Source organism: Carcharodon carcharias, chromosome 9 (genome assembly GCF_017639515.1).
Source record: "Carcharodon carcharias isolate sCarCar2 chromosome 9, sCarCar2.pri, whole genome shotgun sequence".
Classification (NCBI taxonomy): Eukaryota; Metazoa; Chordata; class Chondrichthyes; order Lamniformes; family Lamnidae; genus Carcharodon; species Carcharodon carcharias.
The window spans coordinates 14,638,970-14,665,728 of record NC_054475.1 but is presented as its reverse complement, the minus strand read 5'-3'; the positions used below and the strand labels follow the sequence as shown (position 1 = coordinate 14,665,728).

General features: G+C 44.5%; 1 protein-coding gene across 5 annotated transcripts in view; it reads right to left on the bottom strand.

Moving 5' to 3' along the window:
* Window positions 1-1,745: 1,745 nt before the first annotated feature.
* The window catches only part of LOC121281880 (putative helicase MOV-10), a 72,483-nt gene continuing 47,469 nt past the window's right edge, over window positions 1,746-26,759 (bottom strand). For 3 of the 5 annotated variants that reach the window (XM_041194986.1, XM_041194984.1, XM_041194988.1), the window contains 12 exons: window positions 25,345-25,506; window positions 24,291-24,394; window positions 20,720-20,817; window positions 17,939-18,058; window positions 16,645-16,753; window positions 10,835-10,952; window positions 8,859-9,050; window positions 7,628-7,702; window positions 6,179-6,304; window positions 5,582-5,670; window positions 4,261-4,379; window positions 1,746-3,292 (listed from right to left, as the gene is read on the bottom strand). In XM_041194986.1, the coding sequence (XP_041050920.1) occupies window positions 3,228-3,292; window positions 4,261-4,379; window positions 5,582-5,670; window positions 6,179-6,304; window positions 7,628-7,702; window positions 8,859-9,050; window positions 10,835-10,952; window positions 16,645-16,753; window positions 17,939-18,058; window positions 20,720-20,817; window positions 24,291-24,394; window positions 25,345-25,506 (1,377 nt within the window). In that variant the 3' untranslated portion in view covers window positions 1,746-3,227. The remainder of the gene's footprint in view (window positions 3,293-4,260; window positions 4,380-5,581; window positions 5,671-6,178; window positions 6,305-7,627; window positions 7,703-8,858; window positions 9,051-10,834; window positions 10,953-16,644; window positions 16,754-17,938; window positions 18,059-20,719; window positions 20,818-24,290; window positions 24,395-25,344; window positions 25,507-26,759) is intronic. The other 2 variants (XM_041194985.1, XM_041194987.1) reach the window with 2 other exon arrangements.

The following is a 26,759-nucleotide window of genomic DNA, read 5'->3' as shown; positions in this document are numbered from 1 at the left end:
GATGTACAAAATTGTGAAGGGCCTGGATGGTACAAGGATGAGATGAAAGGTTTTTTTCACCCAGAGGGTGATAGGGGTCTGGAAGTGAGAGGCAGAAAACCTCACCTCGTTTAAACGGTTCCTGAATGTGCACTGCAGGGCTATGGGCCAAATGCTGGAATGTGGGGTTAGACTGGGAGGCTGTTTCAGCAGCACACACAATAGGCCAAGTGGCCTTCTGTGTTGTAAACTTTCTACAATTCCATGAGGTAAAAGAATGTTGTATTACCATTAGCCCTTGTTTCATCAAAAACAACCCAGTTCTAACATTGGCCTTGTAGGGCCTTTCACACATTGTGTGTGTGTGTAAGACAGTTAAAACTAGATGTATGATCTTTACTTTTTAATCTTTCTCCCTATTTCTCTTCTCTCTCTCTCTCCTCTCTCTTCTCCTCCCCACCGCCCCCCCACCCCCACCCCACCAGTGACTTTTATTTTCAGAGCTAGGGCCAGATGGATATAGATAGTTGTACAGACTTGAGGGCAGCATGGGAGCAGGAAACAGTATCTGCACCTGTGGTGGCTGCAAAATCCAGGGCATGTATACTGGTTTCCTGCCATGTGCACTAGTGTGGAATTGGGATGGACACAACATATTTTATACGTTTCTCCCCACCCCCAGCATGACAGGGATCCATAAAACCCAGTCCCAGGTCTAGCAACATGTGAAAGGGGTCACCCTTCACTCTTGCTTTTTTCTAGAAATGCACGCAAACCCTACGCACCCCCTCTTGCACTTCCCAGCAGTTGTCACTGGACAAGCGGCAGCCACGATCAGAGATTAAAAATGTGCTTAGAGAGGGAGAAAAGTGGTAGTCACTGTTAGAACACAGCCACACTTGAAAAGCAACCTCACCCCAATCTCTCTCCTGTTTTCCCATTGCAAAGCAGCAGAAATTACCAAGTAGCAAGAGCAGAATATTGGCACCGCACAGCTTTAGTAACAGATCAACCATGGGGTTTGTCAGTGAATTGTCAAAAAATTATGTATGACTGGCTTTTTGAATAAAAACTTGCATTTATATAGCACCTTGAATGTAGGCGCTTCAAAGGAAACATTATCAGACAAAATTCCACGCAGAGCCACGTATAAACTTACAAGAGTGTAAGAAATGGAAGTTGGCCATTTGGTCCATCCAACCTGGTCTGCCATTCAATAAGAATTATCTTCTAATTCAACTCCACCCTCCCACATCCCCATGTTCCTTGATTAGGACAGGTGCCCAGAAGTTTTATCAAAGACAGATTCAGGAAAAGAGTGGGTCAGAGATTTAGGAAGATAATTCCAATAAGCAATTAAACATGTTAGATCTGAAAGAGCCAGCTTTTCACTGCTATCTAGCTGGATGAACTCACTATGATGTCCACTGTTGGAATGGCCGGAATGGCAAATTAAATTTTTATCAATTCAGTTTTTGAATTTAAAACTTGATCAGGTTTGTCCCACCCTAGTAGTAGCATGTGGTCTCGGCAGCCATTGGGAATACAATCCAGGCTGATTACCAACTGCCCAATGAAGTGGACTTTAAAGATTGTGAGATGGATTGGAGGAGGAGGATCTGGAAATTTGTTTGGTGTTCCAACCAATGTTCCTCCCTCAACCAGCAGCACCAAAGACAGATTAACCAAGCGCTGGGGCTCGTGCAGTATGTGGCACATATGCCATATTTGCCAAGACTCAAGTCAGTTCTTGATAAACACAACTGTTTGTTCTTTATATATAATTTATTTGAGATATCCTAATATTGCATCTTTTCCAAATGGTCTGCTGCATACAAAATAAACTGATTATTCATCTAGAAAATACACCAGTGAAGAGGACTTCTACCAGATATCATAGTTCACAATTACATCAAAGCCACAATGCGGGGCTGAGTATTTGAAACTTAACAAGGAACACATTCACAGCTGGAATCAAGCCTCTCATTACTTTCTTCCCTCTGTATTAACTTCTTGTCCTGTTTTTGAAGTTGGCTGTAAAGGAGGAAGCAGCTGTTGACTAAATAAACCACACACCCACATGGTCATTCTGACTTTGGGCGGTTCCAGATCAGCCGTCTGTTATGTTTTTCTCCCTGTTTTCCATTCCAGAGATGTATAACAGGTGACCAATCCAGTATTCCCACCCCTGCCATTTTATAATACGGACCAAGATCAAAATTACCGAGTCTGAAATGGGACACAGTCAAAAACAGAACACAGGAGGGGCATTACAGGAATCTCTGCATTCTGACAAATGCATGCAGATTACAAGGAGCTCCTGATAATACACACAATCAATAAAGGAACTTAATATATTGTTGCTAACCAAGAAGATCAGCAATAGTGAATCCAGTAAAAGGAGTTGCCTCCTTAAAGGAGCACAAGTTAAGTCCATTACTACAGCTTCAGCAGAGTAACATGTAGTTAAACCTTGATGCTTACCCACAACTACCCACTGTTTAAGATTCACTGCATCAATTAATCCACAAATGCTTCATTGTCAGCAAGGCTCAGGCAGCAGCATGGTTTCAAATTAAATATTCATCTTCCTCATGACTTGGCTGGTGTACTGCTCCATAGGGACCATGCCCCGCCTCATACCTAATTGGCCATGGTGGGGGTGGGGGGGGGGCTCACATTTTACCCTGTCCTGAAGTCCACACTGGGCCTGTTTGATTGCGTTCAGATCGATGTTCCCCACCACTGAGCTCACTTAGGGCAAACCCTGCTGCCTTTCGCCTGGTGAGAATAAGCCAACTCAAATGGATCTGGAGTAGCACATGGGATCTTCTTAGTCAGTGTGGCTCCATCACACAACCCGAGCCATCGAGTGTGGATTTACAGAAGCCTTCATCCTGATACACAAGTGGTTTGAAGACACATATTTCATACCTGAACTCTGCTTCATACATAAAAAACATCAAGAACTTGGAGAGAAAACAGTTCAGAAATGCAGCAGTACCAAAAAACAACAAAAGGTTTCATCTGTAGAAAACAGTTAAAAATTCACAATTCTGAAATTACACCATTTATAGAAAGCACGATTCATTTAAGAGAATTGAATTTTCCTTTCCAATTTTTTTAAATATATTTAAACATTTGACAAAAGCAGCTGAATTTTTTTCTCCACTTAAATTTTAAACATTCATTGTTTCAACATTTCTGCTTTCCTGTGGTTTTTTTTTCCTCTTTAAGATTCTGTTTGATCAAACTTCACTTCTCCATTCTGGCTCCAGCTGCTGCTGGATAACGCTGACAACATCAGGATCTGCTAAAAAAAATCAAATAGTCAGTTCATTGGACAATGTTTCACCAATTGTGAGTCTCAACCTCCCACAATTATATTCTCAAAGCATGAAGAACGATATTTAAGATGGAACAGAAAATGCCACTTTGCCCCATCAATCCTGCTCCTATCTACAACACCCACCCAGAGTCTAACTATTCACTGCCCACACCATCGATTGATCCCTTAATTATTTCCCACACCACCGCCCCCCCCAAAAAAATAAAGCAATGGTGTTACCCTTTCTAACCTTCCATCCCATTTCCCTACAAGTATCAAATAGTATGTTAAAGGTGAAATCCATTCCATTCCAGAACAGTTTGCTCCTTATGACTCAATGGCAAATGTTTTCAACCTTGTTCTCCCCAGTCTCACTTGAGGCTTGTGGATTTTGTACTCCACTCATCTTCTAATTAGCTTGTTTAATTCAGCCCCGTCAACACTTAATTATATCCTCAAGAACTACTCTGCTGAAGGTGCTCAAGCAAAATTCACAGACGTAACCTTCCAGCAATCGAAAGACGACACTGGATCAAGTTTTTGATTAATCTTTTCATGTTCACCTCCACAGGCACTGACTCTTGCCACAAGCACTGGTAGCTCGTTCAAGTGGTCAGAAAGGAGCCTGACAGTAAGTGGCAGCAGGTTATCTTTGGGAGGGAACATGGGAGCCAAGCTCTACCCTGACCTCTGAAGAGTGGAAAGTCCCATCAGGAGTCAGTGACCAAAAACCACAGCTGATTCACCCAAAGACTAGGAATTGAGCCTTTTCTCAGCGACAGACACAACCACCAAAAGCCCCAAACAAATTGAATCAAAATCCCTTATATAAACAAGCTGCTCTCGAGAACCACATTGTGTGTGATTCAAATTAAGTCAATGTGATATGGGGGGGGGAAATACCTGCAGAATTCATTTAATCACAGCCACTTCATGGCGTCTCTGAATGTTACCTGTTGGTTCAGTATCCAGGCTGAGCTGTCCAAGGCGATCTAAAAAGTCACTTTCCAGGTCATCACTGTCATACTCATAGCCAGTGTAGGCCCTATTTGTGACACAGTAATTCAGGAACCTGCAGGTGAAACACAATCAAAGGTGGACATCCAAACAGCAGGACAGGTACAATGGCTCATAAGTGGTGATTCTTTGAAATTCTCATCCACATGTCCAAAACCCTTCATGGTCTCGCCCTTCCCTTGTCTGTAACCTCTGTATTACACCTCTCACAAACTCAAATTCCAGCATCTCGAGTTTCCCCAGTTTCCTTCACTCCATCACTGGTGGCCATGCCTTCAGCTGCCTGGGCCCAAGCTACAAAATTCCTTCCCCAAACCTCTATGCCTCTCTTGCCTCCTTTAAGAAACTCCTTAAAATCCTCTCTCTTTGAGCTTTCAATCACCTCTCCTACTGTCTGCTCCTTTGGCTCGATGTCAAGTTTAATTTGATTTATGCTCCTGTGCGCGCTCCTTTGGCTCGATGTTGGGACATTTTACTATGTTAAAGATGCTATATAAATGCAAGTTGTTGCGGCTGGGAGTAACATTCACCAGCTGGTAGCTGCCCTCTTAAGGCTCTCGCTGCAAGTATACCACAAAAAATCAGCAGGAAGAAGGCGGGTCACACAGCTCTGCTCAATCCGCTCCTCCATTCACACACTGTTCAGCAGGACAGAAACTGGAGGTTTCACTCCATGACCCGAAGGCTAACGATTCCATTGCTCACTGCCTCAACCAAGACCCACTAATTAAACCCAGACCAGCACTGAACTCATGATTTCTCCAATCGGATCCAGCAGGCACTTGAACTTTTTCAATTCAATAATTTGAGATGCCAGCTCTGGTCGAACATAATTCTGGAGGTTTCACCGCAGGGCCTTCTGCTTCCAAAGCTCCGACCCTACGCTCCCATCATTGGCCACTTGGCCCGTCCATATTCATGAGGCTTCATTTTCCCACACCAAGTGTAAACTAGACACGACTGTGTTAGTAGATTGGATGATTCTTGACTCTCAGTCAAACAGACAATTTTCCTCACATCCAATATATTTTTAGTGAAATGTTGAAAGAATACATGAACATGTTTTTTTTAATTATTAATTTGGTCCACAGCAGTATCCTGGAGGGTTGGCAACTCGAGCAACAGCACTATTTCAGAGTGTTCAAGCTTTAGTTAAAGGTCAGGTGTCAGGCAGTAGCTGGCACCTGTACCATAGCTGGGAAATCCAACTAGTACCAGCTACATGATACAGAGCAATAGAGAGGAGTGTACACCTACCTCTTCCAGTTTGGGTCCTTGCGGAGGATTATGGGGTTTCCCACCACTATTAGCAGGGCCTTGGCTCTGGTTAGTGCAACATTAAAGCGCTATTGAGAAGAGAGAAGGTTATTACTCAAGATTCATCACAAATATATCTGTACTGTACAGAGCATTCCTGGTAATCCAGACTGGTAGAGTGCGAGAGGGAGAATGAGAATGCAATCGGTACCCAAAAGAGAAACACATTACCTCCAGCCGTAGCTCACTCTATAACTGATGATTCAGAAGATCAAGCCCCAATCTGAAATCTCAAGCCCATATTTTAGACAGACGTTCCCAGCGATGCAGAGGGAGTGCTGCACAGTCACAGAGACCGCCTTTTGGATGAGACATTAAACAGAGGCCCTGTTTTACCCTCTCAGGTGGACCCAAGAACCACCTGTGTCCTGGCCATTATTTATCCCTCAGTCGAAATCACAGAAATAGGTGATTTGGTCATTATTTGTGGGAACTTCCTACAATAGTGACTACACTTCAAAACTAGGGGAGGGGGTGAGAAAAGCACCAGGGGTGGGGGAGTGGGGAGAGTTTTGGAAATGAGATGTGAAAAAGTACCTTTGGATTATTAAGGAAGCCCAGGTTGAAATCCTCGTCCATCTGTAGATAATTAGAGCTGCTGCGAACTGTGGAGATGATGATCACCTTCCGTTCCTGACCCTGGAACTCCTCAACTGACCCCACCTAAAGAAATTTAAAACACTCAAAGTCACAGTGCCCACCACTCATGCCCTCTGGGCTCATCGCTCCCAGCTGGCTATATCAGGCAAGTGGCATTAACCATCTGCCATCACCATAGGCACCAATTACGAAAGAGTCACAAAACCCATATTAAATCAATCGGGCTGTTCAATAAAGTTTACAAAGTCTCTGCTGGTTTCAGACCAAAGTCGAAATCTTCAATTGGCTTGTTAAAGTACAAGGGTTGAGATTCTATATGCAACTGCTACCAATTAGGAAAGGCCATCACCAGATGAGAGTTCCAGAGACATGAGCACATTATCCAGGCTGACACTCCCAGTACTGCAGAGTTAGAAGTGTCATCTTCTGGATGACTTGCTAAACTGAGGCCCCACCTTCCTTCTCAGGAGGACATGGCACTAGTTTGGAGGAGAGCAGGGGAGTTCTCCCCAATGTCCTGGCCAATATTTTTCTCTCCATCAACATCACAAAGACAGATTACTGTCTGTGGGATTAAAGAAAAACAAAGTGCTGGAAATACTCAACAGGTCTGGCAGTGTCTGTGAAGAGAACACAGAATTAACATTTCAAGTCGATTATGACTTCTCCAGAACGCTTATATCCAACTCAAAATGTTGTTTTTATTTCAGATTTCCAGCATCTGGAGTATTTTATTTCGCTGCTTGTGTATCATGTTGTGCAGAAAGTGGCTGCTGTGTTTCCTACATTACAACAGTGAATGCACTCCAAAACACTTCATTAGTGTCAAGTGTTTGGGATGTCCGGAGGTTGTACATAGACTAACTGACCCTGAAATTCTTCAGTTGGTGTGGCGAGCCAGACAAAAAGAAATAGGGTTCCTTCAATGTCTGCTTGTTCCTTGGATAAAGTGATTAATATCGAGAGATAATTAGAGGTGAGATGGTGGCATAGTGGTAATGTCACTGGACTAGTAATCCAGGGACCCAGGCCAATGCTCTGGGGACATGGGCTCAAATCACAGCAGCTAGTGGAATTTAAATTCAAATTAATATATCTGGAGTGTCTCAGTAATCATGATGATATGACACCATTGTTGTAAAAACCCAGCTTGTTCACTAACGCCCTTTAGGAGAGGAAATCTGCTGTCATGTGACTCCAGATCCACGGCAATGTGGTTGACTCTTAACTGTCCTCTGAAATGGCCTAGCAAGGGTAATTAGGGATAGGCAACAAATGCTGGCCTTGCCAGCAACACCCATGCCCCATGAAAGAATAAAATAACCTGCAGGCTTCAGATAATAAAGAAAACAACATTACCAGTCTTTTTAGGAACACGTTGCATACCTTCAATTCTCTGATGTCAGCCATGGCCATCAGCTCCTTGTCTATTTTGTTTATCGCTTTTCTGATCTTTTCCACCTGCAGAGGGAAATCCTGATTAAACAGCAGAAACCAGTCAATGTTCCCTTTGGTGTCCCTGCAGCTAACAGCTGAAACTCAGAGGAGGCCATTCAGTCCCTCAAGCCTGGTCTGCTATTCAATTAGGTTGTGACTGACCTGTATCTTAATGCCATTTTCCCACCTGAGGTCCACGGCACTTAATACTCTTGGCGACCAAATACTTATCAAAGGAGCCCACAGTGATGAGTGAGCAGATTCTGGCTAGCATATGGCAATGGCACAACTGGTTTCAGTTCTTCTCTGCCAAAGGGTTGCTGTCAGCCAGGCTTCTCTCTTCCGATTGCTGTGCAGTCATGTGTTTGTCTACTTGTGCCCCCTCTTCCCCACCCACGGGCCCCGGGTCATTGCTTCAACTCTGGGCTCCTGCGATCTTGGCCCCACTCTCCCTCACTTCACCCTACCACTTCTTCCTGTGCCTTTAACTATCAAGGCTCCACACTATGGAGGTCTCCCCCGAAACCCCTCCAGCCCCAAACCTCCATCCACTTAAGACCCGCCTCTTTGACCGAGCTCATCACCCACCCTTCTCTCATCTCCTCACTTGATTTGGCCTCCATTTTGTGATTACATTTCTGAAGTGCTTTGCAATTTTGTTTTTGACGTTACAAGTGCTTTAAGGTGATTAGCAAAGAGCCAGTGGGAAGACAAGGACACTTAAAAAAAAAAATTCAGCAAATTGTCGTGGTCTGGAATGCGCTGCCTGAAAGGGCAGTTGAATCTGCTTCCACAAAAACTTTCAAAAGCGAATTGGATAAGGACTTGAAAAGGAAAAAAGTTACAGGGGTCAGGAGAAATGAGACTAATACAGACACACCAAATGCCGGTGGGGATTACAGGGGATAGGAGAAAGCAGAGAAAGGTGATAGTTCTGAAGTTGAAAACAAGTTAGGATTAGGAGCGTACGCGGTGATTCTCAACTTCAATCCAGCGATTTTACAGAGGATGGTACAAGGACGAGGCAGACTTGAAGAAGGTTGTGCTAGAGGTAAATTGAAGGTGCAGGAGGTGGTGGGAAGGGACCAGGGAAGCCTTTTCTTGGAAATTTGAGAGGTTATTTGTAAACATTCCCCACTACCTCCCCCACCTCACACCTGCAAGGGTGGAAATTCCAAACCTGTTTCCTGTAAGGAGAAATCACGCCAATTTCCTTGGGTGAAATCATGGCGACACCCTTTTTCCCCTGATTGGTCAGCAGCTTCTTGAGGTAGAACAACACTTTATCGATCTCATCAGCATTGAAGAAAGATGGGCTCTTTTCCTCCCTCTGATCTTCTCCTAGAACTCCATGGAAGATTACTGGAAAACCCTAGAATTCCAAAATATGTAACGTCAGCATTCCTGATCCCCAGAGCCAGTACAATGCACACAGATCGAGGTCAGTCAGTATTCCCCACACAGTGACCAGTTCCCACTTTTTCACCACCAATCATGACCAGCTTTCTCCTGAAGGCACTGACTGGCGGGAAGAACAGCTTTTTTATTCATTCACAGAGTATGGTTGTCGCTGGCTGGGCCAGCATTTATTGCCCATCCCTAGTTGCCCTTGAGAAGGTGGCGGTGAGCTGCCTTCCTGAACCCCTGCGGCCCATGCGGTGTAGGTACACCCACAGTGCAGTTAGGAAGGGAGTTCCAGGATTTTGACCCAGCGACAGTGAAGGAACAGTGATATATTTCCAAGTCAGGATGGTGAGAGTGACTTGGAGGGGAAGCTTCTTAGGCGTCAGATGCCCTGCAGCACCTCATCAAGCGGCTATCCTTCAAAACTATCTGAATGATAACGAGGGGGCAATTCGGCACATCGTGCCTGTGCCAGTTCTTTGAAAGGGCTGTCCAATGACAGTCAGCAAGAATTTAGACAGTTTGGGAGAAGGTGGGAAGAAAAGGACAAAAGAAACACACACGTCACAGCCAATCATCGCAGCTCAGTGCCCACTTTAACAATAGCCGAGTGACCAGGAGCAGCATCTTTTGTTCAATTATCCTCTCACTCTTTCAGCTGAGAGAGGAGCTCCCAGTGTGGCAGCATCTGAAATCAGTCGGAGGCAGCTACTGACTGAAGAAAGTTGCTTCAATGAAACAGGTTTAAAACCGGAATGGAGAAATTATAAAGATTGAACAGGCTGAGACTCTTTTCATGAGAGAGAAGGATAAGGGGCAAAAATTATACAAAGGTTTGGATAGGGGTAGGTGTAGAGAAGATGTTTTCACTTATAGGGGAGACCAAAAACTAGGGACCATAAATATACGATAGTCACAAATAAATCCATTAGGGAATTCAGGAGAAAAACATCTTTACTCAGAGTGGTGAGAATGTTGAACCATCTACCACCGTAATTTGAGGTGAATAGTACAGTTATACTGAAGGGGAAGCCAGATTAAAATGAGCAAGAAAGGAATAGAAAGATAAACTGATTTAGTGAGATGAAGAGGGTTGAGAGGTGCCCATGTGCAGCATAAACACTGGCAGAATGGCCCATTTCTCTGCCGTAATGTAAAAATAATTACGGAGACTGCAGAGAAAGAGACACCACGGTCCAGAATGCCAAGTTTGAAAAAAAAAGCAGAAATAAAGAGTAATTAAAAGAAGGAATCATTGAATAAGAGACACCAAGGCTGACATTTCAAAAGCTTGGAAGTTACGGGGGGTGGGGGGAGGCAAAATGGAGGGTAAGGAATGTCCCATAAAAGCTTGAGTCCAGGTTTTAATACCAGGATGCAGAAAACAGAATGTGAGAAAGACACTGATATAAAGCAAGATCCATAGGGAGCATGTGAGAACGCACAAGATCATATGAGAGAGAGAGAGAGAGATCGAGCGAGCGAGGGCCTTGCAGAAAAAGAATGCACCCTCAGGACCAGAGAACAGACAATATTCATCCAGGAAAGTCTCTTTCGTGTCCTACTGCAGAGAACAAAGAGCATGAGAGGACCCACTCGAGATACAGAGGTGGAATTCAAATATCGACAGCAACAACCCCAGGGACACCCTATGGAACCGGTGTGTGGAGAGAAGCTCCAGACTTTCACAGTGTGTGTTAAGAGTTATTGGCAACCAAACATCAGGAAAATGCTTCCACCAGTCAAACTTACCATCTTCGGCAAATGTTGCCACTCGCAGTAAGACTGCCTGATTAGCTCATTCGCGCACATTTTAAGCTCGTTATCGTAGAATAATTCATTGGGAATCTTCAGGATATCGGGATGTGACCTAGCAAACACAGCAACTTTAGACAACTTCAAACAGCCAAATTTATGGTCAATTAGAGTTCCCCATTTAAATAAAGTATTTCACAGAATCTCAGAATTATTACAGCACAAAGGAGACCACTCAGCCCATCGCATGTGCATCGGCTCCGTTAGTGCCATTCTCCTGCCTTCTCCCCATAACCCTGCCCATTCTTCCTTTTCCGATAACAGTCTGATTCCCTTTGAATGCTTCAGTTGAACCTGCCTCCACCACACCCTCAGGCGCATTCCAAACCCTAACCACTTGCTGCGTAAAAAAGTTTCTCCTCGCATCACTTTTGCTTCTTTTGCCAATTATTTTAAATCTGTGCCCTCACATTCTGGATCCTTTCTCATGTGGGACCAGTTTTCCCCCCCCACCTACTCTCTCCAGACCTCTCATGACTTACAGCACAGAAACAGGCATTCAAGCCCAACCGGGCTGTGCTGGTATCTCAGCTCTATATAAGCCTACTCCATTCTTCTGCATCTCACCCCCATCAACACGTTCTCCTATTTCCTTCCAGGTCATATGTTTATCTAGCTCCCCCCTTGAATGCTACTTAATGACACTCACCATTGACCGATACGCATCACGAGCATGTGTACTATGAATAACTCTAGGATATAACACTGTTGTCAGCCAAGTCCCATAGTTGAAGGAGGCAACATTTATTCAAGGAGGTTTCACTTTCCCCTCCGGAGAGCAAGTGGATTACAATATCGACCCACAAGTGCCATCCCAGATATGCAGGGATTTGGGGGAGTCGCTCCAACTCAGCTTCCTACCCCACCTCAAACTCAAAAGGAGCAACTATCCCCATGTAAAGGAGCCTCCCAATTCCAAATCTACAACAGAGCCATGGATAACCAAAGGAAGGAGGTAGTCAGTGAGTCAACAGCTTCATCATGTTGCTCAGGCTCCTCTAACTTTGCGACTAGGCTGCACCCGAAACTTGTGTCCCTCTTGCCCCAAATAAAAGGAATCTTCTGCCACAGATCTATTTCCCCTCAAGGAAGCTCAGGCCCAATAAACAGATCATCTCCCACTTATAAATCCACTGTTCTTTCTGGCCATTGGACCCTCACCTACTCTCCCAGAGAGGACTTAAACCATGCACCCCTCCACTCAACGCTAAATCTTCTTAAACCATCCTACCCCCACCCTCACACTCTAAAAGCCAACAGGAGTTGTTAGCTGGGCTTTTGTACGTATAAATCTCAAAAAACGCCACACAATTGGTCAAAGTGAATGGAGTTGAGAAAAAAAAGCCCTGTCGGTCCATTCAGATGATATATCAACTTTGACCTTGTGTTACTGTAAACTTGAGGATTTTTTTGTTTGTATGCAATATTAGTAAAAAAAATTGTTAACTTTCTTATAAGTATTTAGTCAAACAGTGGAAGTAAATTATTTAATTCCAGATGCAAAGGAAATAGCATTCTTTGAAAGGTTTTGAAAGTCCATCACATGACCAATTACTTCCCAAGGATCTTGACAATTGACAAAATCATTTCTCCAACAATGGAGAAACTGTATCCAGTGAGTCACTGGGCCATACAAACCAAGAAAGGTATAACTCCTGAGTAAACTGACCTCAGTGTCTCTAGGCTAGAGAGCAGAGGATGGATTGAAAAAAAAAATCAGTCAAGACCCCCCACCCCTGCTGCAAGAATTTTTAGCTTGAGCGGACATTTTTCCAAGTATAAAAACAGAATTACCTGGAAAAACTCAGCAGGTCTGGCAGCATCGGCGGAGAAGAAAAGAGTTGACGTTTTGAGTCCTCATGACCCTTAGACAGAACTTGAGTTCGAGTCCAAGAAAGAGTTGAAATATAAGCAGGTTTCAGGTGTGTGGGTGGGGGGGGGGGGGGGGGGGGGGGGGGGGGGAGAGGAGAAAGAGAGAGAGAGAGAGAGAGAGAGAAGTGGAGGGGGGGGTGGTGTGGTTGTAGGGACAAACAAGCAGTGATAGAAGCAGATCATCAAAAGATGTCACCAACAATAGAACAAAAGAACACATAGGTGTTAAAGTTGGTGATATTATCTAAACGAATGTGCTGATTAAGAATGGATGGTAGGGCACTCAAGGTATAGCTCTAGTGGGGGTGGGGAGAGCATAAAATATTTTAAAATACTTAAAAGTAATGGAAATAGGTGGGAAAAGAAAAATCTATATAATTTATTGGAAAAAAAACAAAAGGAAGGGGGAAACAGAAAGGGGGTGGGGATGGAGGAGGGAGCTCAAGACCTAAAGTTGTTGAATTCAATATTCAGTCCGGAAGGCTGTAAAGTGCCTAGTCGGAAGATGAGGTGTTGTTCCTCCAGTTTGCGTTGGGCTTCACTGGAACAATGCAGCAAGCCAAGGACAGACATGTGGGCAAGAGAGCAGGGTGGAGTGTTAAAATGGCAAGCGACAGGGAGGTTTGGGTCATTCTTGCGGACAGACCGCAGGTGTTCTGCAAAGCGGTCGCCCAGTTTAAGTTTGGTCTCTCCAATGTAGAGGAGACCACATTGGGAGCAACGAATGCTGTAGACTAAGTTGGGGGAAATGCAAGTGAAATGCTGCTTCACTTGAAAGGAGTGTTTGGGCCCTTGGATGGTGAGGAGAGAGGAAGTGAAGGGGCAGGTGTTGCATCTTTTGCGTGGGCATGGGGTGGTGCCATAGGAGGGGGTTGAGGAGTAGGGGGTGATGGAGGAGTGGACCAGGGTGTCCGGAGGGAGCGATCCCTACGGAATGCGGATAGTGGGGGTGAAGGGAAGATGTGTTTGGTGGTGCCATCATGCTGGAGTTGGCGGAAATGGCGGAGGATGATCCTTTGAATGCGGAGGCTGGTGGGGTGATAAGTGAGGACAAGGGGGACCCTATCATGTTTCTGGGAGGAAGGAGAAGGCGTAAGGGCGGATGCGCGGGAGATGGGCCGGACACGGTTGAGGGCCCTGTCAACGACCGTGGGTGGAAAACCTCAGTTAAGGAAGAAGGAGGACATGTCAGAGGAACTGTTTTTGAAGGTAGCATCATCGGAACAGATGCGACGGAGGCGAAGGAACTAAGAGAATGGGATGGAGTCCTTACAGGAAGCGGGGTGTGAGGAGCTGTAGTCGAGGTAGCTGTGGGAGTCGGTGGGTTTGTAATGGATATTGGTGGACAGTCTATCACCAGAGATTGAGACAGAGAGGTCAAGGAAGGGAAGGGAAGTGTCAGAGATGGACCACGTGAAAATGATGGAGGGGTGGAGATTAGAAGCAAAATTAATAAATTTTTCCAAGTCCTGATGAGAGCATGAAGCAGCACCGAAGTAATCATCGATGTACCGGAGAAAGAGTTGTGGAAGGGGGCCGGAGTAGGACTGGAACAAGGAATGTTCCACATACCCCATAAAGAGACAGGCATAGCTGGGGCCCATGCGGATACCCATAGCCACACCTTTTATTTGGAGGAAGTGAGAGGAGTTGAAGGAGAAATTGTTCAGCGTGAGAACAAGTTCAGCCAGACAGAGGAGAGTAGTGGTGGATGGGGATTGTTCGGGCCTCTGTTCGAGGAAGAAGCTAAGGGCCCTCAGACCATCCTGGTGGGGGATGGAGGTGTAGAGGGATTGGACGTCCATGGTGAAGAGGAAGCGGTTGGGGCCAGGGAACTGGAAATTGTTGATGTGACGTAAGGTGTCAGAGGAATCACGGATGTAGGTGGGAAGGGACTGGACAAGGTGAGAGAGAAGGGAGTCAAGATAACGAGAAATGAGCAGGAGCAAGCTGAGACGATCAGTCTACCAGGGCAGTTCTGTTTATGGATTTTGGGTAGGAGATAGAAGCGGGCCATCCGAGGTTGGGCGACTATCAGGTTGGAAGCTGTGGGAGGAAGATCCCCAGAGGAGATGAGGTCAGTGACAGTCCTGGAAACAATGGCTTGATGTTCAGTGGTGGGATCATGGTCCAGGGAGAGGTAGGAGGAAGTGTCTGCAAGTTGACGCTCAGCCTCCACGAGGTAGAGGTCAGTGCGCCATACAACAACAGCACCACCTTTGTCAGCGGGTTTGATGACAATGTCAGGGTTGGACCTTGTTTTTATCTTTGTTTTTATTTTTGTTTTTATCTGTTTTTATCTTTGTTTTTATTTTTCCAAGTATGTTCACCAGTGTAGCTGCTAAGCTGGAGGACGGTTTTCTCCAATGGGCATTTCTTGAAAATTTTCTCCCATGTCTTCTCTGAAGCAATAGAAACAGATGCTCCAGGGTCAACCTTCATTTCAACCATTTTACCATTCAAGGCAATGCCAACTTTTAGTCCTTATCTAGTTTCAGATCAGACAGAATGCAATACATTTGTTCTTCTGCATTGCTGCTGTTAGTTTCACTTTCTGTCTTGTCTGGGCTTGCATTACTTTTGTGTTCTGTTTTTAAACTGCCTGTCTATTTTCAAGCGCGACTTGTCTGTGTGCTCCTCATGATGCCCTTTTCTTGGTGGTACTGCTTTACTGTGATCAGCTTTTGATCTACATGCACGCTGCTGTATGTATCCTTTTTTTCCACAGTAGCGACAATCAGCGGTTTTCCACTTTCAGGCTTCTGCATTATGCCCTGTTCCATTACAGCGGTAACATGTTTGAAAACAAGTATGCCCTGACTTTACTATTTTAACTTCAGCACTGTTAGAATGCGCTTTCAAATCTCCAGCTTGTTTCTCTGCTATTTCTATGCTTTGCGCAATCTCGAATGCTTTCTTCAGTGTCAACTCTTGCTCCGCTAACAATCTATGCTGAATTCTTTCACTTCTTAGTCCACAAACCAAGCGACCATGCAACGCTCCTTCCAGGTAACCTTTAAAGTCACAATGATCCACTAATTTTCTCAACTCAGCCAGGAACTGGATAACAGATCCATTTTCATGCTGTTCTCTTCGGTGAAACTTAAATCTCTCGGCAATAATTGCTGGCCTGGGATCAAAAGTGCTTTTTCAAAATGTCCACAGGCTCTTTACAGCTTTTATCTGTTGGCTTGTCAGGAGCAATGAGATTTCTCAGTAAAGTGAAATTTTTCATTCCGATGACTGCAAGAGACGCTGAGGCTTGCTTTTTCTCTTCAATCTCATTCGCAATGAAAAACTGTTCCATTTGCTTCACATAAACGACAAAGTCTATTGTAGCTGGATCAAAAGCTTCTAAAACTCCCAATAATTTGAAGTGTGTTGTCATTTCTTAACAATTAAGAATACACTCACACACACACACCTATCTACTTTTGAACCCCCAACTTCCTGTGTGAAAAAGGTTCCTTTATTCCTTTCTCCCCACCACAGGGCAACACATCCAGGACTAAGCACACCCTACTGTCAGGTTTTACATAACACTTCTTTTTAACTGAAATATCCTTTTACAAAAAAAAAGCATAAACATTAAACACAAACATAACAAGAGTAAGGAAGACGAGGGTTTAGGAAGGGAGAAAGAAACCGAATCAACCTTGACTGAAATGCATACAGTAGTCAAATAGTTTACAGAAAAACTCATTAGCAAAGCTCATCACTGGTGCTGATCACTATGTGAAGCATCAGAGGATGACTGATGCCTGCTGGAATTAAACCCAAGAGAGAATGAGTTGGTCAGAAGTGCCTAACCCAGGTAGGAAGGGAAATGGACCGTCAGATCCAAACTCCCTTTTTGTTGGACTCGCAGAACTCACCTGTAATTGCATAGAAGCTTTGTTACGAAATGGTTGTTGTATGAGTCAGTAGCTAGGCTCTTCTGGTATAGGGTGTTCTCACTCATTAACCGTTCCAGTAAAGACAAGTCTGAAACACACCATGAATTACTGTATAACCTGTCACCTACACAGTACAAGCAAACTTCTCTCCAAACTGAAGTGTGTTTGAATGTAAATCCAATTTACAATTTGAGTTTAAAACTGGCTTCAGTTTAATCCCATGTTTTGTGCACCTATTTTGGAATTGTCATCCTCACCTCTCTCTACCCCAACCACTCTCCGAGATATCTGCGCTTCTCTTATTCTTGCCTCTTGATCATCCTCAATTTTAATCACTCCACCTCTGGCTGCCTTGGCCCTAAGCTCTGGAATTCTCTCCCTAAACCTGTCTGCCTCTCTACATCCCCCTTCTCCTTCAAGATGCTGCTTAAAATCTACCAGTCTGGCCAAGCTTATGGTCTCCTGCTCAACTGCCTCCTTTGGCTCAGGTGTCAATTTTTTGCCCAATTACACTCTCGTGTAGCCTCTTGCGACATTTTACAAACTAAAAGGCACTGCATAAATGGCAGAGAACATCTGCTCGTGACTGGCCACCAGGAGGTGCCAGTGAGCTGGTTCAAAGTCCCTCATGAGTGCAGTCATCACACAGCAGAGAGTCTCAAATACATGGATCAAATAAAGGTTAGTAAGTCAATGCAGCTCTGAAACAGCCACAGGCACACATTAGCACTGTGCTACTCAATGGACCCTCTACACTTAACGCCTCAAAACATTCAGTGCTTAAACATTCACACTTGCAAATACAGTATTGACAGGATCTGGAGCTGAACTTGTGTTTGTGCAACATGTCCAATATTTCAAAAGGTACAATGTAATTACAGCACAGAAACAGGCCATTCAGCCCATCAGGCCCACATGTCATCTCCCATGCATCTCCATCTCAGCCCACTGACATATCCTTCTATTCCTTTCTCCCTCATTTGGTTATCTAGCTCTTAATTTATGTTCATTCATCTCAACTGGCCAGTTCTACATTCTCATCACTATCTGGGTAAATATGTTTCTCCTGAATTCCCAAATGGGTTAGTGTCTTATTTTAGTGGCCTTCAGTTAAGGTCCCACGCACAAGTGGAAACATCCTCCCTATCTCTACTCTATCAAACCCTTTCATAACCTTACAAGTTTCTATCAGCTCACCCCAGTTAGGAGTCACACCTATTGAGGAGCAATAAAAAAAGAGACAGAAACATAACAAGCACCAATTCCCACTTACCCAGTCCATGTTTGATGGCGATAGGGGACCTCAGTACTGGACCCAACTGCTTTGGATCTCCAGCTAGGACCAGCTGTCCACCATGCTCGTTGCTTACTGAATCCATCACATCCAGCAGTCCTTCAACCAAGAACAAAGGCATCAATACACCGGGAAGGTACAGCACGGGTTAGATACGGAGTAAAGGTCCTCCACACTGACCCCATCAAACACCCCCAGGACAGATAGAGCACGGGGTTAGATACAGAGTAAAGCTCCCTTTATACTGTCCCCATCAAACACCCCCAGGACAGATAGAGCACGGGGTTAGATACAGAGTAAAGCTCCCTTTATACTGTCCCCATCAAACACTCCCAGGGCAGGTACAGCACGGGGTTAGAAAGAGTAAAGCTCCCTCTACACTGTCCCCATCAAACATTCCCAGGACAGGTACGGCACAGAGTTAGATACAGAGTAAAGGTCCCTTTACACTGTCCCCATCAAACACTCCAAGGGCAGGTACAGCACGGGGTTAGATACAGAGTAAAGCTCCCACTACATTGTCCCAAACGCCCCCAGGACAGGTACAGCACGGGGTTAGATACAGAGTAATGGTCCCACTACATTGTCCCAAACACCCCCTGGGCAGGTACAGCACAGATTAAACCGAAAAACTCATTCCACACCATCCCATCAATTTGTCTTAGCCACAATCTCAGAATAGCTCTCCACTATACCAATGACACCTGAGAAATGGGCGCGTGGTGGTCCATTCAACTCCTCGAGCTTGCTCTACCATTTAATAAGATCATTGCTGATGCACTGGCTCAATTCCATCTACTTGCATCATCCCCATTTCCCTCAATTCCCTTAGCGTCCAAATATCTATTGTTCTCATCTTGAATATACTCAACTGAGCATCCACAGCTCCCTGGAGTCGAGAATTCTGAAGATTCACAACTCTCCAAAAGAAGAAATTTCTCCTCAGCTCAATGCTAAATGGCCGGCCAGAAACTGAACCCCTAGTTTGGGACTCTCCAGTCAGGGCAAATTACATCTCATCATCTACCCTGTCAAACCCTCTCAGTATTCTTCAAAGAGATCATCTAAACTCCAGAGGGTATCGACCTATTGTACTCAATCCCAATGAACAATTCTTATTACTGGAATCAATCTAGTGAAACTTCATCGTACCCTGTCAAAGGCAATTATTTCCTCCTTTATTTAAGTAAGAGGACCAAATCTGTTCTGACAGTGCTCTTGGTACAGTCTCACCAAAGCCCTGTATCACTTCAGCAAAACTTCCTTACTCTTGTACTCTAATCCCCTTGCAATAAAGGCCAACATTCCATTTGCACGGTATGCTATTCATAACATCGGCAATTCTAAGCAAGATTGCAGTTTAATGTTGAATTAGGGACAATTATTGCTGCGCTTGCATGAAAATCAGACCGAGTTAGAGGTCTTGTGGCACAGTGGGTGGCGTCCCTGCTTCTGAGCCAGACACTCCGGGTTCAAGACCCACTCCAGAACTCGGCGAGGGAAACCTAAGGGCTCGAGGAAGAAAGATTTCTTTGCCGTGGGTTGTAGGGCTGGAGGAGGTTACAGCGATCGAAAATAGACTGAGCATGCCAAAGTTCATGTTTCATTGGATCCTTCCAAATCACCCGCCGGAGAAGGAGACGGTGATCTTAGCCACTTGGGCTAAAATGGAACCCAGGACACAGAGAAGAAAGTAGACTCCTTACTTCCCCTCCATCTACTTTTTGGTTACATCTCATAAGTATCCCTCAGCGCATTCATCTTGCCAAGAGTTTTATATATCCTGAGTAAGATAAGGGCCAAGGAGGGGTGGGTGTGGTAACTGAAACAAATGGTTACATCACACGATACAGAAGTGAATCATGACTGGAGAATCTGCAATTATTCACCTTAGAGCACAGAAGGTTATGAGGAGATGTAATAGAGCCCTTTAAAATCATGAGTGATTTTAATAAAGAAAAAAGGAGAAACTCTTTCACTGCCTGGAGGGTTGGTTAAGGAACAGAGCAAGATACCCAGAGCAGAAAAACAGTAAAAACTAGGAAATGAGAATACTGGTCTGATCTGTTTTGTCCCTTCTGGGTGGAGATTTCATTTCTTTTCCACAGCGAGTTATCGCGATCTGGAACGAGCTGCCCGAAAGGGCAGTGGAAGCAGATTCAGTAGGAACTTTAAAAAGGAGAACTGGACAACTGCTCGAAAAATCCCAGTTTGCCAGTCTATCCACAGAACTGTGATTCCCTTATCCCTGGAATCATTCCGTTGACTTTCTTCTGCACCATTTCCAAAGTCTTCATTGTCCTGTGTGGTGCCCATAATCAAAATGTTGAAATTAGCTGGGTCACCAAGTGCATTTAATTAGCTTTTTCTGCTTACAGCAAACTGCCAACAACAAAAAAAAACTGCAACCTAGTACAATCATGCAGCCTACAGTAGGAGTCCGTTCGATCCATCGTGCTTGTGTTGGCTCTTTGAAACAGCTATCCAATTAACCGCAGAGAGCTTCTCTTTCCCCATAGCCCTACAGAATCTGCTCGCACTGCCCCTTGCAGGAAGTGCATTCCAGATCACGATTCTGTGTTTAAAAAAATAATAATTCTCATCTCCCCTGGTTTTTTTGCCCCATTATTATAAATCTGTCACCCCAGTCAACATGTGTCAGTGGAAACAGTTTCTCCCTACCTATGCTATCAAAATCTCAAGTAATTTGGAACACTATAGTGAAAGCAGTAGATACATACATTAGCAGCATATTCTTACCTGCTATGGCAATGACACTTTCAGGTTCAACAGCGTGCCCAGCCTCGTCAATGAACACATGGGAAAAATGGCCATGTGGGAATTTTGCAGAGGCTAACCTATTTTAAAATATAAAATAAATAACAATGAAATGTAACAAAGTCCTTCTCCTACCCCTCTCCCACATACTCCATCTTTACAACTGTAGCTCATCACCAAATCACTTCTGGGCAAACCCCATGTGCCAGGCACAAAGCTTCCCCAAATGGTTGGCACATCAGTTGGACAAAATGCCTTCAATGCGACTTAGGGAGCCAGGAATTATTCAGGGTCTGTTCTTGGTTCGATGCTCTATCAGTCCGATACCCAGTACGGGGTGAGGTATTTCCTCCAACTGATCATTGGGAGGACTAAAGCCATTGTCTTTGGTCTGAACAATAAGTGCCATTACCTAGCCACTGGCTCCACTGCTCTCCCTAGCGTTAGGGACTAGAGATAGTTTAAGTATGTTATATTTATATTTGTGGGTGTTAGGAATGAGTTTTAGCTTTAAGTTCAAGTTTAATTTGTACTTCTGTATGTGTGTGTATCAAGAAAAGGGCTAACATGAGTTTTGCTTTCACTTAAAATGCCTGCATTCTAATGAGGTTTTATTACTCTTCAAAAAAAAAGTTAAAACAAACACGAAGTAGAAAAACTGTGCTGTTGCCTAGCAACAGAGGTCCAGCGAGGGGGACCCACAGAGACAGAGAAAAACAGAAAAGTAGTTTCAGTTCAATTCCAACCAGGAGCCAGGAGAGGTGGGACACAGCAGAGGGAACGGCAGAGAGAGTGGATTTCCCAAAAGAACCAAAAGGTCCCAAAGCCAAAAGTGAGACAGAAAGGAAGGGTCCCAAGACAACCTTCCAGTCAAAGGAAGAACAGCAGTCTGGAAAAGGCCGTGTTACATGATGTTAAGAGTGAGGATCAGAGAAAGGCTGCAGGGTTAAAGGAAGAAAGCTGCAGGAAGCAGACTTAAAGCAAAATAGACTTGGTGAAGCCAGAAGATCCAAGCATACAGCCGAAGGTCTGTAATTCTTTACTATGGGCAGGTGAAGCAGTGGTGTTCTGTTGGCATGGCTGAGCATGAGTGTGGAAGGCACGTGGCGATACAGGGGACAGGAACATCGGAAGGAGAGTTCAAAACCCTGGAGGTGGACCCTTGTAGAATGCGTCCAAGAGAAAGCACTGCTTGGGAGAAGATTCCAAAGCCAGTTCTTCAAGAGTGGAGATTGGAAATCATCGTGTGAAAAACAGAGTTCAGAGAGACCAGCTGACTCACAGTGAGAGGGGTGTCTGATGGTTGAGGGAGCTGGAGGGGGGGGGGGGGGGGGGGGGGGGGGGGGGGTTGGTGAGGCATGCGTAGCAACTGTTTGGAGTGGCATCTGTCACTTGGTTTCAGAGTGTGCTGTTTGACCACAGGTCGCCTATTGGCTTACAAGGACTGAGTACTTACTGGGAACATTAGCGTATAAGATAGCTTTTTTATCTTGTGTTATCCTTACAAATCTGTATTTATCTATAAAGGTATGGCTATAGGTGAAGGAGTATCGCAATATAGTTAATCTTTTTTGTATAATAATTTTTTTTTTGTTAAACCTTCATCAGCTGACTCCTGTGACTCTGTTCAGTAGCCACTCTCCACGTATCTAAACAAAGAATAAAAGTTAAGATCACCCTTGGATCTGGCTTATCTGGTAGTTACCATCAGCTGGGATCATTACCCCAGCAACACCAAGCTGAACCAGACTGTTCACAATCTCAGTGTCGTAACTGACCCAGCGTTCAGATTCCAAGCACATATTCACACCAACACTGCCCAACTTAACTGCTGATGAACCCCTCATTCAAGCCTTAGTTACATCTAGACTCGACTATTACAGCTCTCCTGGCAGACCTCTCATCTTCCACCTTCCATAAACTTGTACTTGTTCAAAACTTTGCTGCCCATTTCCTAACTCGTATTAAGCCCTGTGCTCACTAACCAACACTGGCTCCCGATCTGACCACATCCCAATGTTAAAATTTTCATCACTGCCAAACCTGTCCCATGGCCTCACCCCTCCCTGCCTCTGTAACCTCCTCTAGCTTTACACCCTTCCGAGATCTCTTCACTCCTCCAATTTTGGTCTCTTGCACATACCTGATTTGTTGGCAGCCATACTTTCAGCTACCTGGGCCCTAAACTCTGAAACTCCCTCCCTAAACCTCTCTGCCTCCCTCCTCCTTCAAGACACTCCTGAAAACCGACCTCCTTGACCAAGCTTTTGGTCTTTTTAAAAATTCTTTTGCGGGATGTGGGCGTCGTTGGGTCGACCAGTATTTATTGCCCATCCCTAATTGCCCTCAAGAAGGTGGTGGTGAGCCACCACCTTGAACCTCTGCAGTCCATGTGTTGTAGGTACACCCACAGTGCTGTTAGGGAGGGACTTCCAGGATTTTGACCCAGCAACAGTGAAGGAATGGCGATATATTTCCAAGTCAGGATGGTGTGTGGCTTGGAGGGGAACGTCCAGGTGCTGATGTTCCTATCTATCTGCTGCCCTTGTCCTTCTAGGTGGTAGAGGTCGTGGGTTTGGAAGGTGCTGTCAAAGGAGCCTTGACAAAGTTGCTGCAGTGCATCTTCTAGACGGTAATGACAAATAATCTGCCAAATATCTTGTGTCTCAGTGTCAAATTTTGTTTGATAAAGCTCCCATGAAGGATTCGGGGTGTTTTATGTTGAAGGTACTATATAAATACGAGTGGTTGTTGCTGACACGTGAAGGAGAAGGTTTAGACTGGGTTGGATAATGAAGTGTACGAAGAATGAGTATGAAATTAGGCTTGGACTAGGTGCAATATTAAAAGGGTTTTTGTGGAGAGAAACACCAGCTCGAGGTGCAAACACTGCCAGTTTTCCAGCACTAACACTCTGTGCAGTTCAGATAGTCAGGGGGGAAGTGGATTCAGTGCCAGGTCTTGCTTCAGTCCACACAGAAGCATGACAGATAAACTCACTGCACTGACTCCCAGGACATCGGCTGACAATAGACCAAACAATGATAGTGATGCAGTCACTGCCAGAGTTTTGTTGTTCTATGTTGCCTGGTATTCAGCTCATGCAACTGAGATTACAAAGGCATTAAAAAATAAAATCCTCCCTGGAGCAGAGACCCTTAAGGGGAGATTTAACAGAGGGTTCAAAATTATGAGGGGTTCTGTTAGAGTAAACAAGGAGAAACTGTTTACACTGTCCCTCTGGTTACTGACTCTCCTGTCATTGTTAAAATAATTGGCTGAACATCCAGAGCTAGAGGGAATTTTTTTTTGCACAGGTTATGATGATATAGTTGTCTGGAAGGGAGGTGGAAGCAAACACAATAATCTTTCAAAAGGGGACTGGGTAAACATTTTAAAGGGTTCATTATGCAGGGATATGGGGCAAAAACAAGAGAGTGGGACAATTGGATAGCTCTTTCAAAGTGACATGGGCAATGGGCCGAATGGTCTCATTCTGTCCTATAAGATTATATAAAAGGTCACTGCAGGTCACACTGTTGAAAGTACCCACCTTCCAGCTGTTGTCAGCGTGGTGGTGATAACACGATATTGTTTCAGCGTCTCTTTTGATGGGAACTCAAATCTTCTCTCAGACTCATTCCAGCTGGAGCACTCCTGACAGAGAGAAGAGTCAGCTATTAGCTCAGAGCAGTGATACAGCCGCCAAGATGCCACCTTTCTCACTTCTGACCTGGGTCAAATTTCCTTACAACAGTGATCACACATCAAAAGCACTTCATTGGCTGTAAAGCGCTTGGGACATCCTGAAGTCATGAAAGGTGCTTTAGAAATGCAGGTCTTTCTTTACAACGTGGTAGAAAGAGAGGCTGAAAATGGACCAATACCCACAATACACAAGCTAAGGATTTCCTGCAATGTTGCAGAGGCCTGAAGATCCCCTCCTGGCTGGAGGATGATGGTGAGAAATGAGAGGCAGCAGAGCAAGGGAGATAATGACAAATTACCTCAAAACTTCAGACAGCTTAGACACAGAAAAAAAACTCTCCCTACACTGCCCCCATCAAACACTCCCAGGGCAGGTACAGCACAGGGTTAGATACAGAGTAAAGCTCCCTCTACACTGCCCCCATCATATGCTCCCAGGACAGGTACAGCACGGGGTTAGATACAGAGTAAAGCTCCCTCTACGCTGCCCCCATCAAATGCTCCCAGGACAGGTACAGCATGGGGTTATGTATGGAGTAAAGCTCCCTCTACACTGCCTCCATCAAACACTCCCAGGACAGGTACAGCACGGGGTTATGTATGGAGTAAAGCTAGTTACAATCAGATAAGCCATGATCTTAATGAATGGCAGATCAGGTTTGAGGAGCTGAGTGGCCTACTCCTGGTCCTAAGTCCTGTGTTCATAATTCATAAATATATCTGTTCACCTCACTGTGGTAGTGAGTCCCACATTCTAACCACTGTCTGGGTAAAGAAGTTTCTCCTGAATTCCTGATTGGATTTATTAGTAACTATCTTATACTTTAGACCCAAGTTTTGGATTTTTTCCACAAGTGGAAACTCAGGCCGAGGAGTGACACGTAGAAGGGGAGAGTTACCTGTACATCCTGGGGGATGGTGTCCCAGGTCCGGCTCACGGCATTAAGACGGTAAATGTACCTTTTCTCTATATGGTTCTGGATTCTCTGACACAGCAGGTCTGTGGCACTGTTGGATGGAGCACAAGCAAGGATGTTGGCCTTCGGAATGCATTTCAGCACCTGAGAGTCAAATTCAATATATTAAAAAAAAACAGGTGAGAGTTGTGGAGCGTTACAATTACCAAAGTAGTTGAAAGGTCCTCAACGAAATCTGTAATTGTGGAATCGCACAACAGATGGAGGAGGCCATTTGACTCATTGTACCTATGCCAGCTCTGTGCAATTATCCAGTTTATTCTCATTCTCCTACGGTTTTCCCCTCAAACACAAAAATGTTTTCTCTTTGATTAAGTATTTAGTCAATTCCTTTTTAAATGTTACTCTGAAACCTATTTGAGGCAGCGCATTCCTGATCATAACAAGCTACATAAAAAAAATTCAAATTTCCTCCCTCTGCTTCTTTTGCTCATTATCCTAAATCTGTCTCCTCTGGTTACCGACTCACCTGGCAGTGGAAACAGTTTCTGCTTATTTAATCTCACCAAAATCCCTCACCTCTTCTTAAATCTCCTCAACTTTTATGTTTGAAGGAGAACAATCCCAGCTTCTGCAATCTCTCCAGGTAACTGAATTCCCCCATCCCTAGAGTCATTCTAGGAACTCTCCTCGGCACCCTTCTGACATAGGAACATAGGAGCAGCAGTAGACCAATCAGCCCATTAAGCCTGCTCCACCATTCAACAAGAACATGGCTGATCATCTATCTCTATACTATTTTCCCCCACTGTCCCTATATCCCCATAACTTGATTGAAACATACAAGATCATGTGGAGAGGGTGTTCCCTCTGGATCTAGTACTAAGTGCCACTGTTTAAAAATAAGAGGTCAGACAGAGGTGAAGGAATTTGTTTTCTCTCTGAGGGTTGTGTATCTTTGGAATACTCTTCCTCAAAAGGCAGTGGAAACAGTCTTTAAACATTTTTAAAGCAGAGGTAGATAGATTCTTGACAAGCAACAGCGTGAAAGGTTATCGGGGTAGGCAGGAATGTGGTCACATTCAAATCAGTATCCAGAAGATATAATAATTCTCAACACAATTGTATAATAGTGGTGTGTGTGCGCGTGTGTAAGACTAAGACTTAATTGGATTAAAGGCAGATGGTCTGAAGGCTTTGATGTAAACCTGGTAAACATGGGGGAAGTTTAGAATGCAAGGTGTAAAAGGACATTTGCATTTTTAAATAAACCAGGCTGGATTGTTTTCAAAGGAGGGGTGAAATGTGTCACCCAGCCAGGTGAAGTTTAGAAACAGTGTGTTTATTTTTCTTAAAGATTACTGGTAAAACTTAGTGCTATGAGAGATTTTTATTGA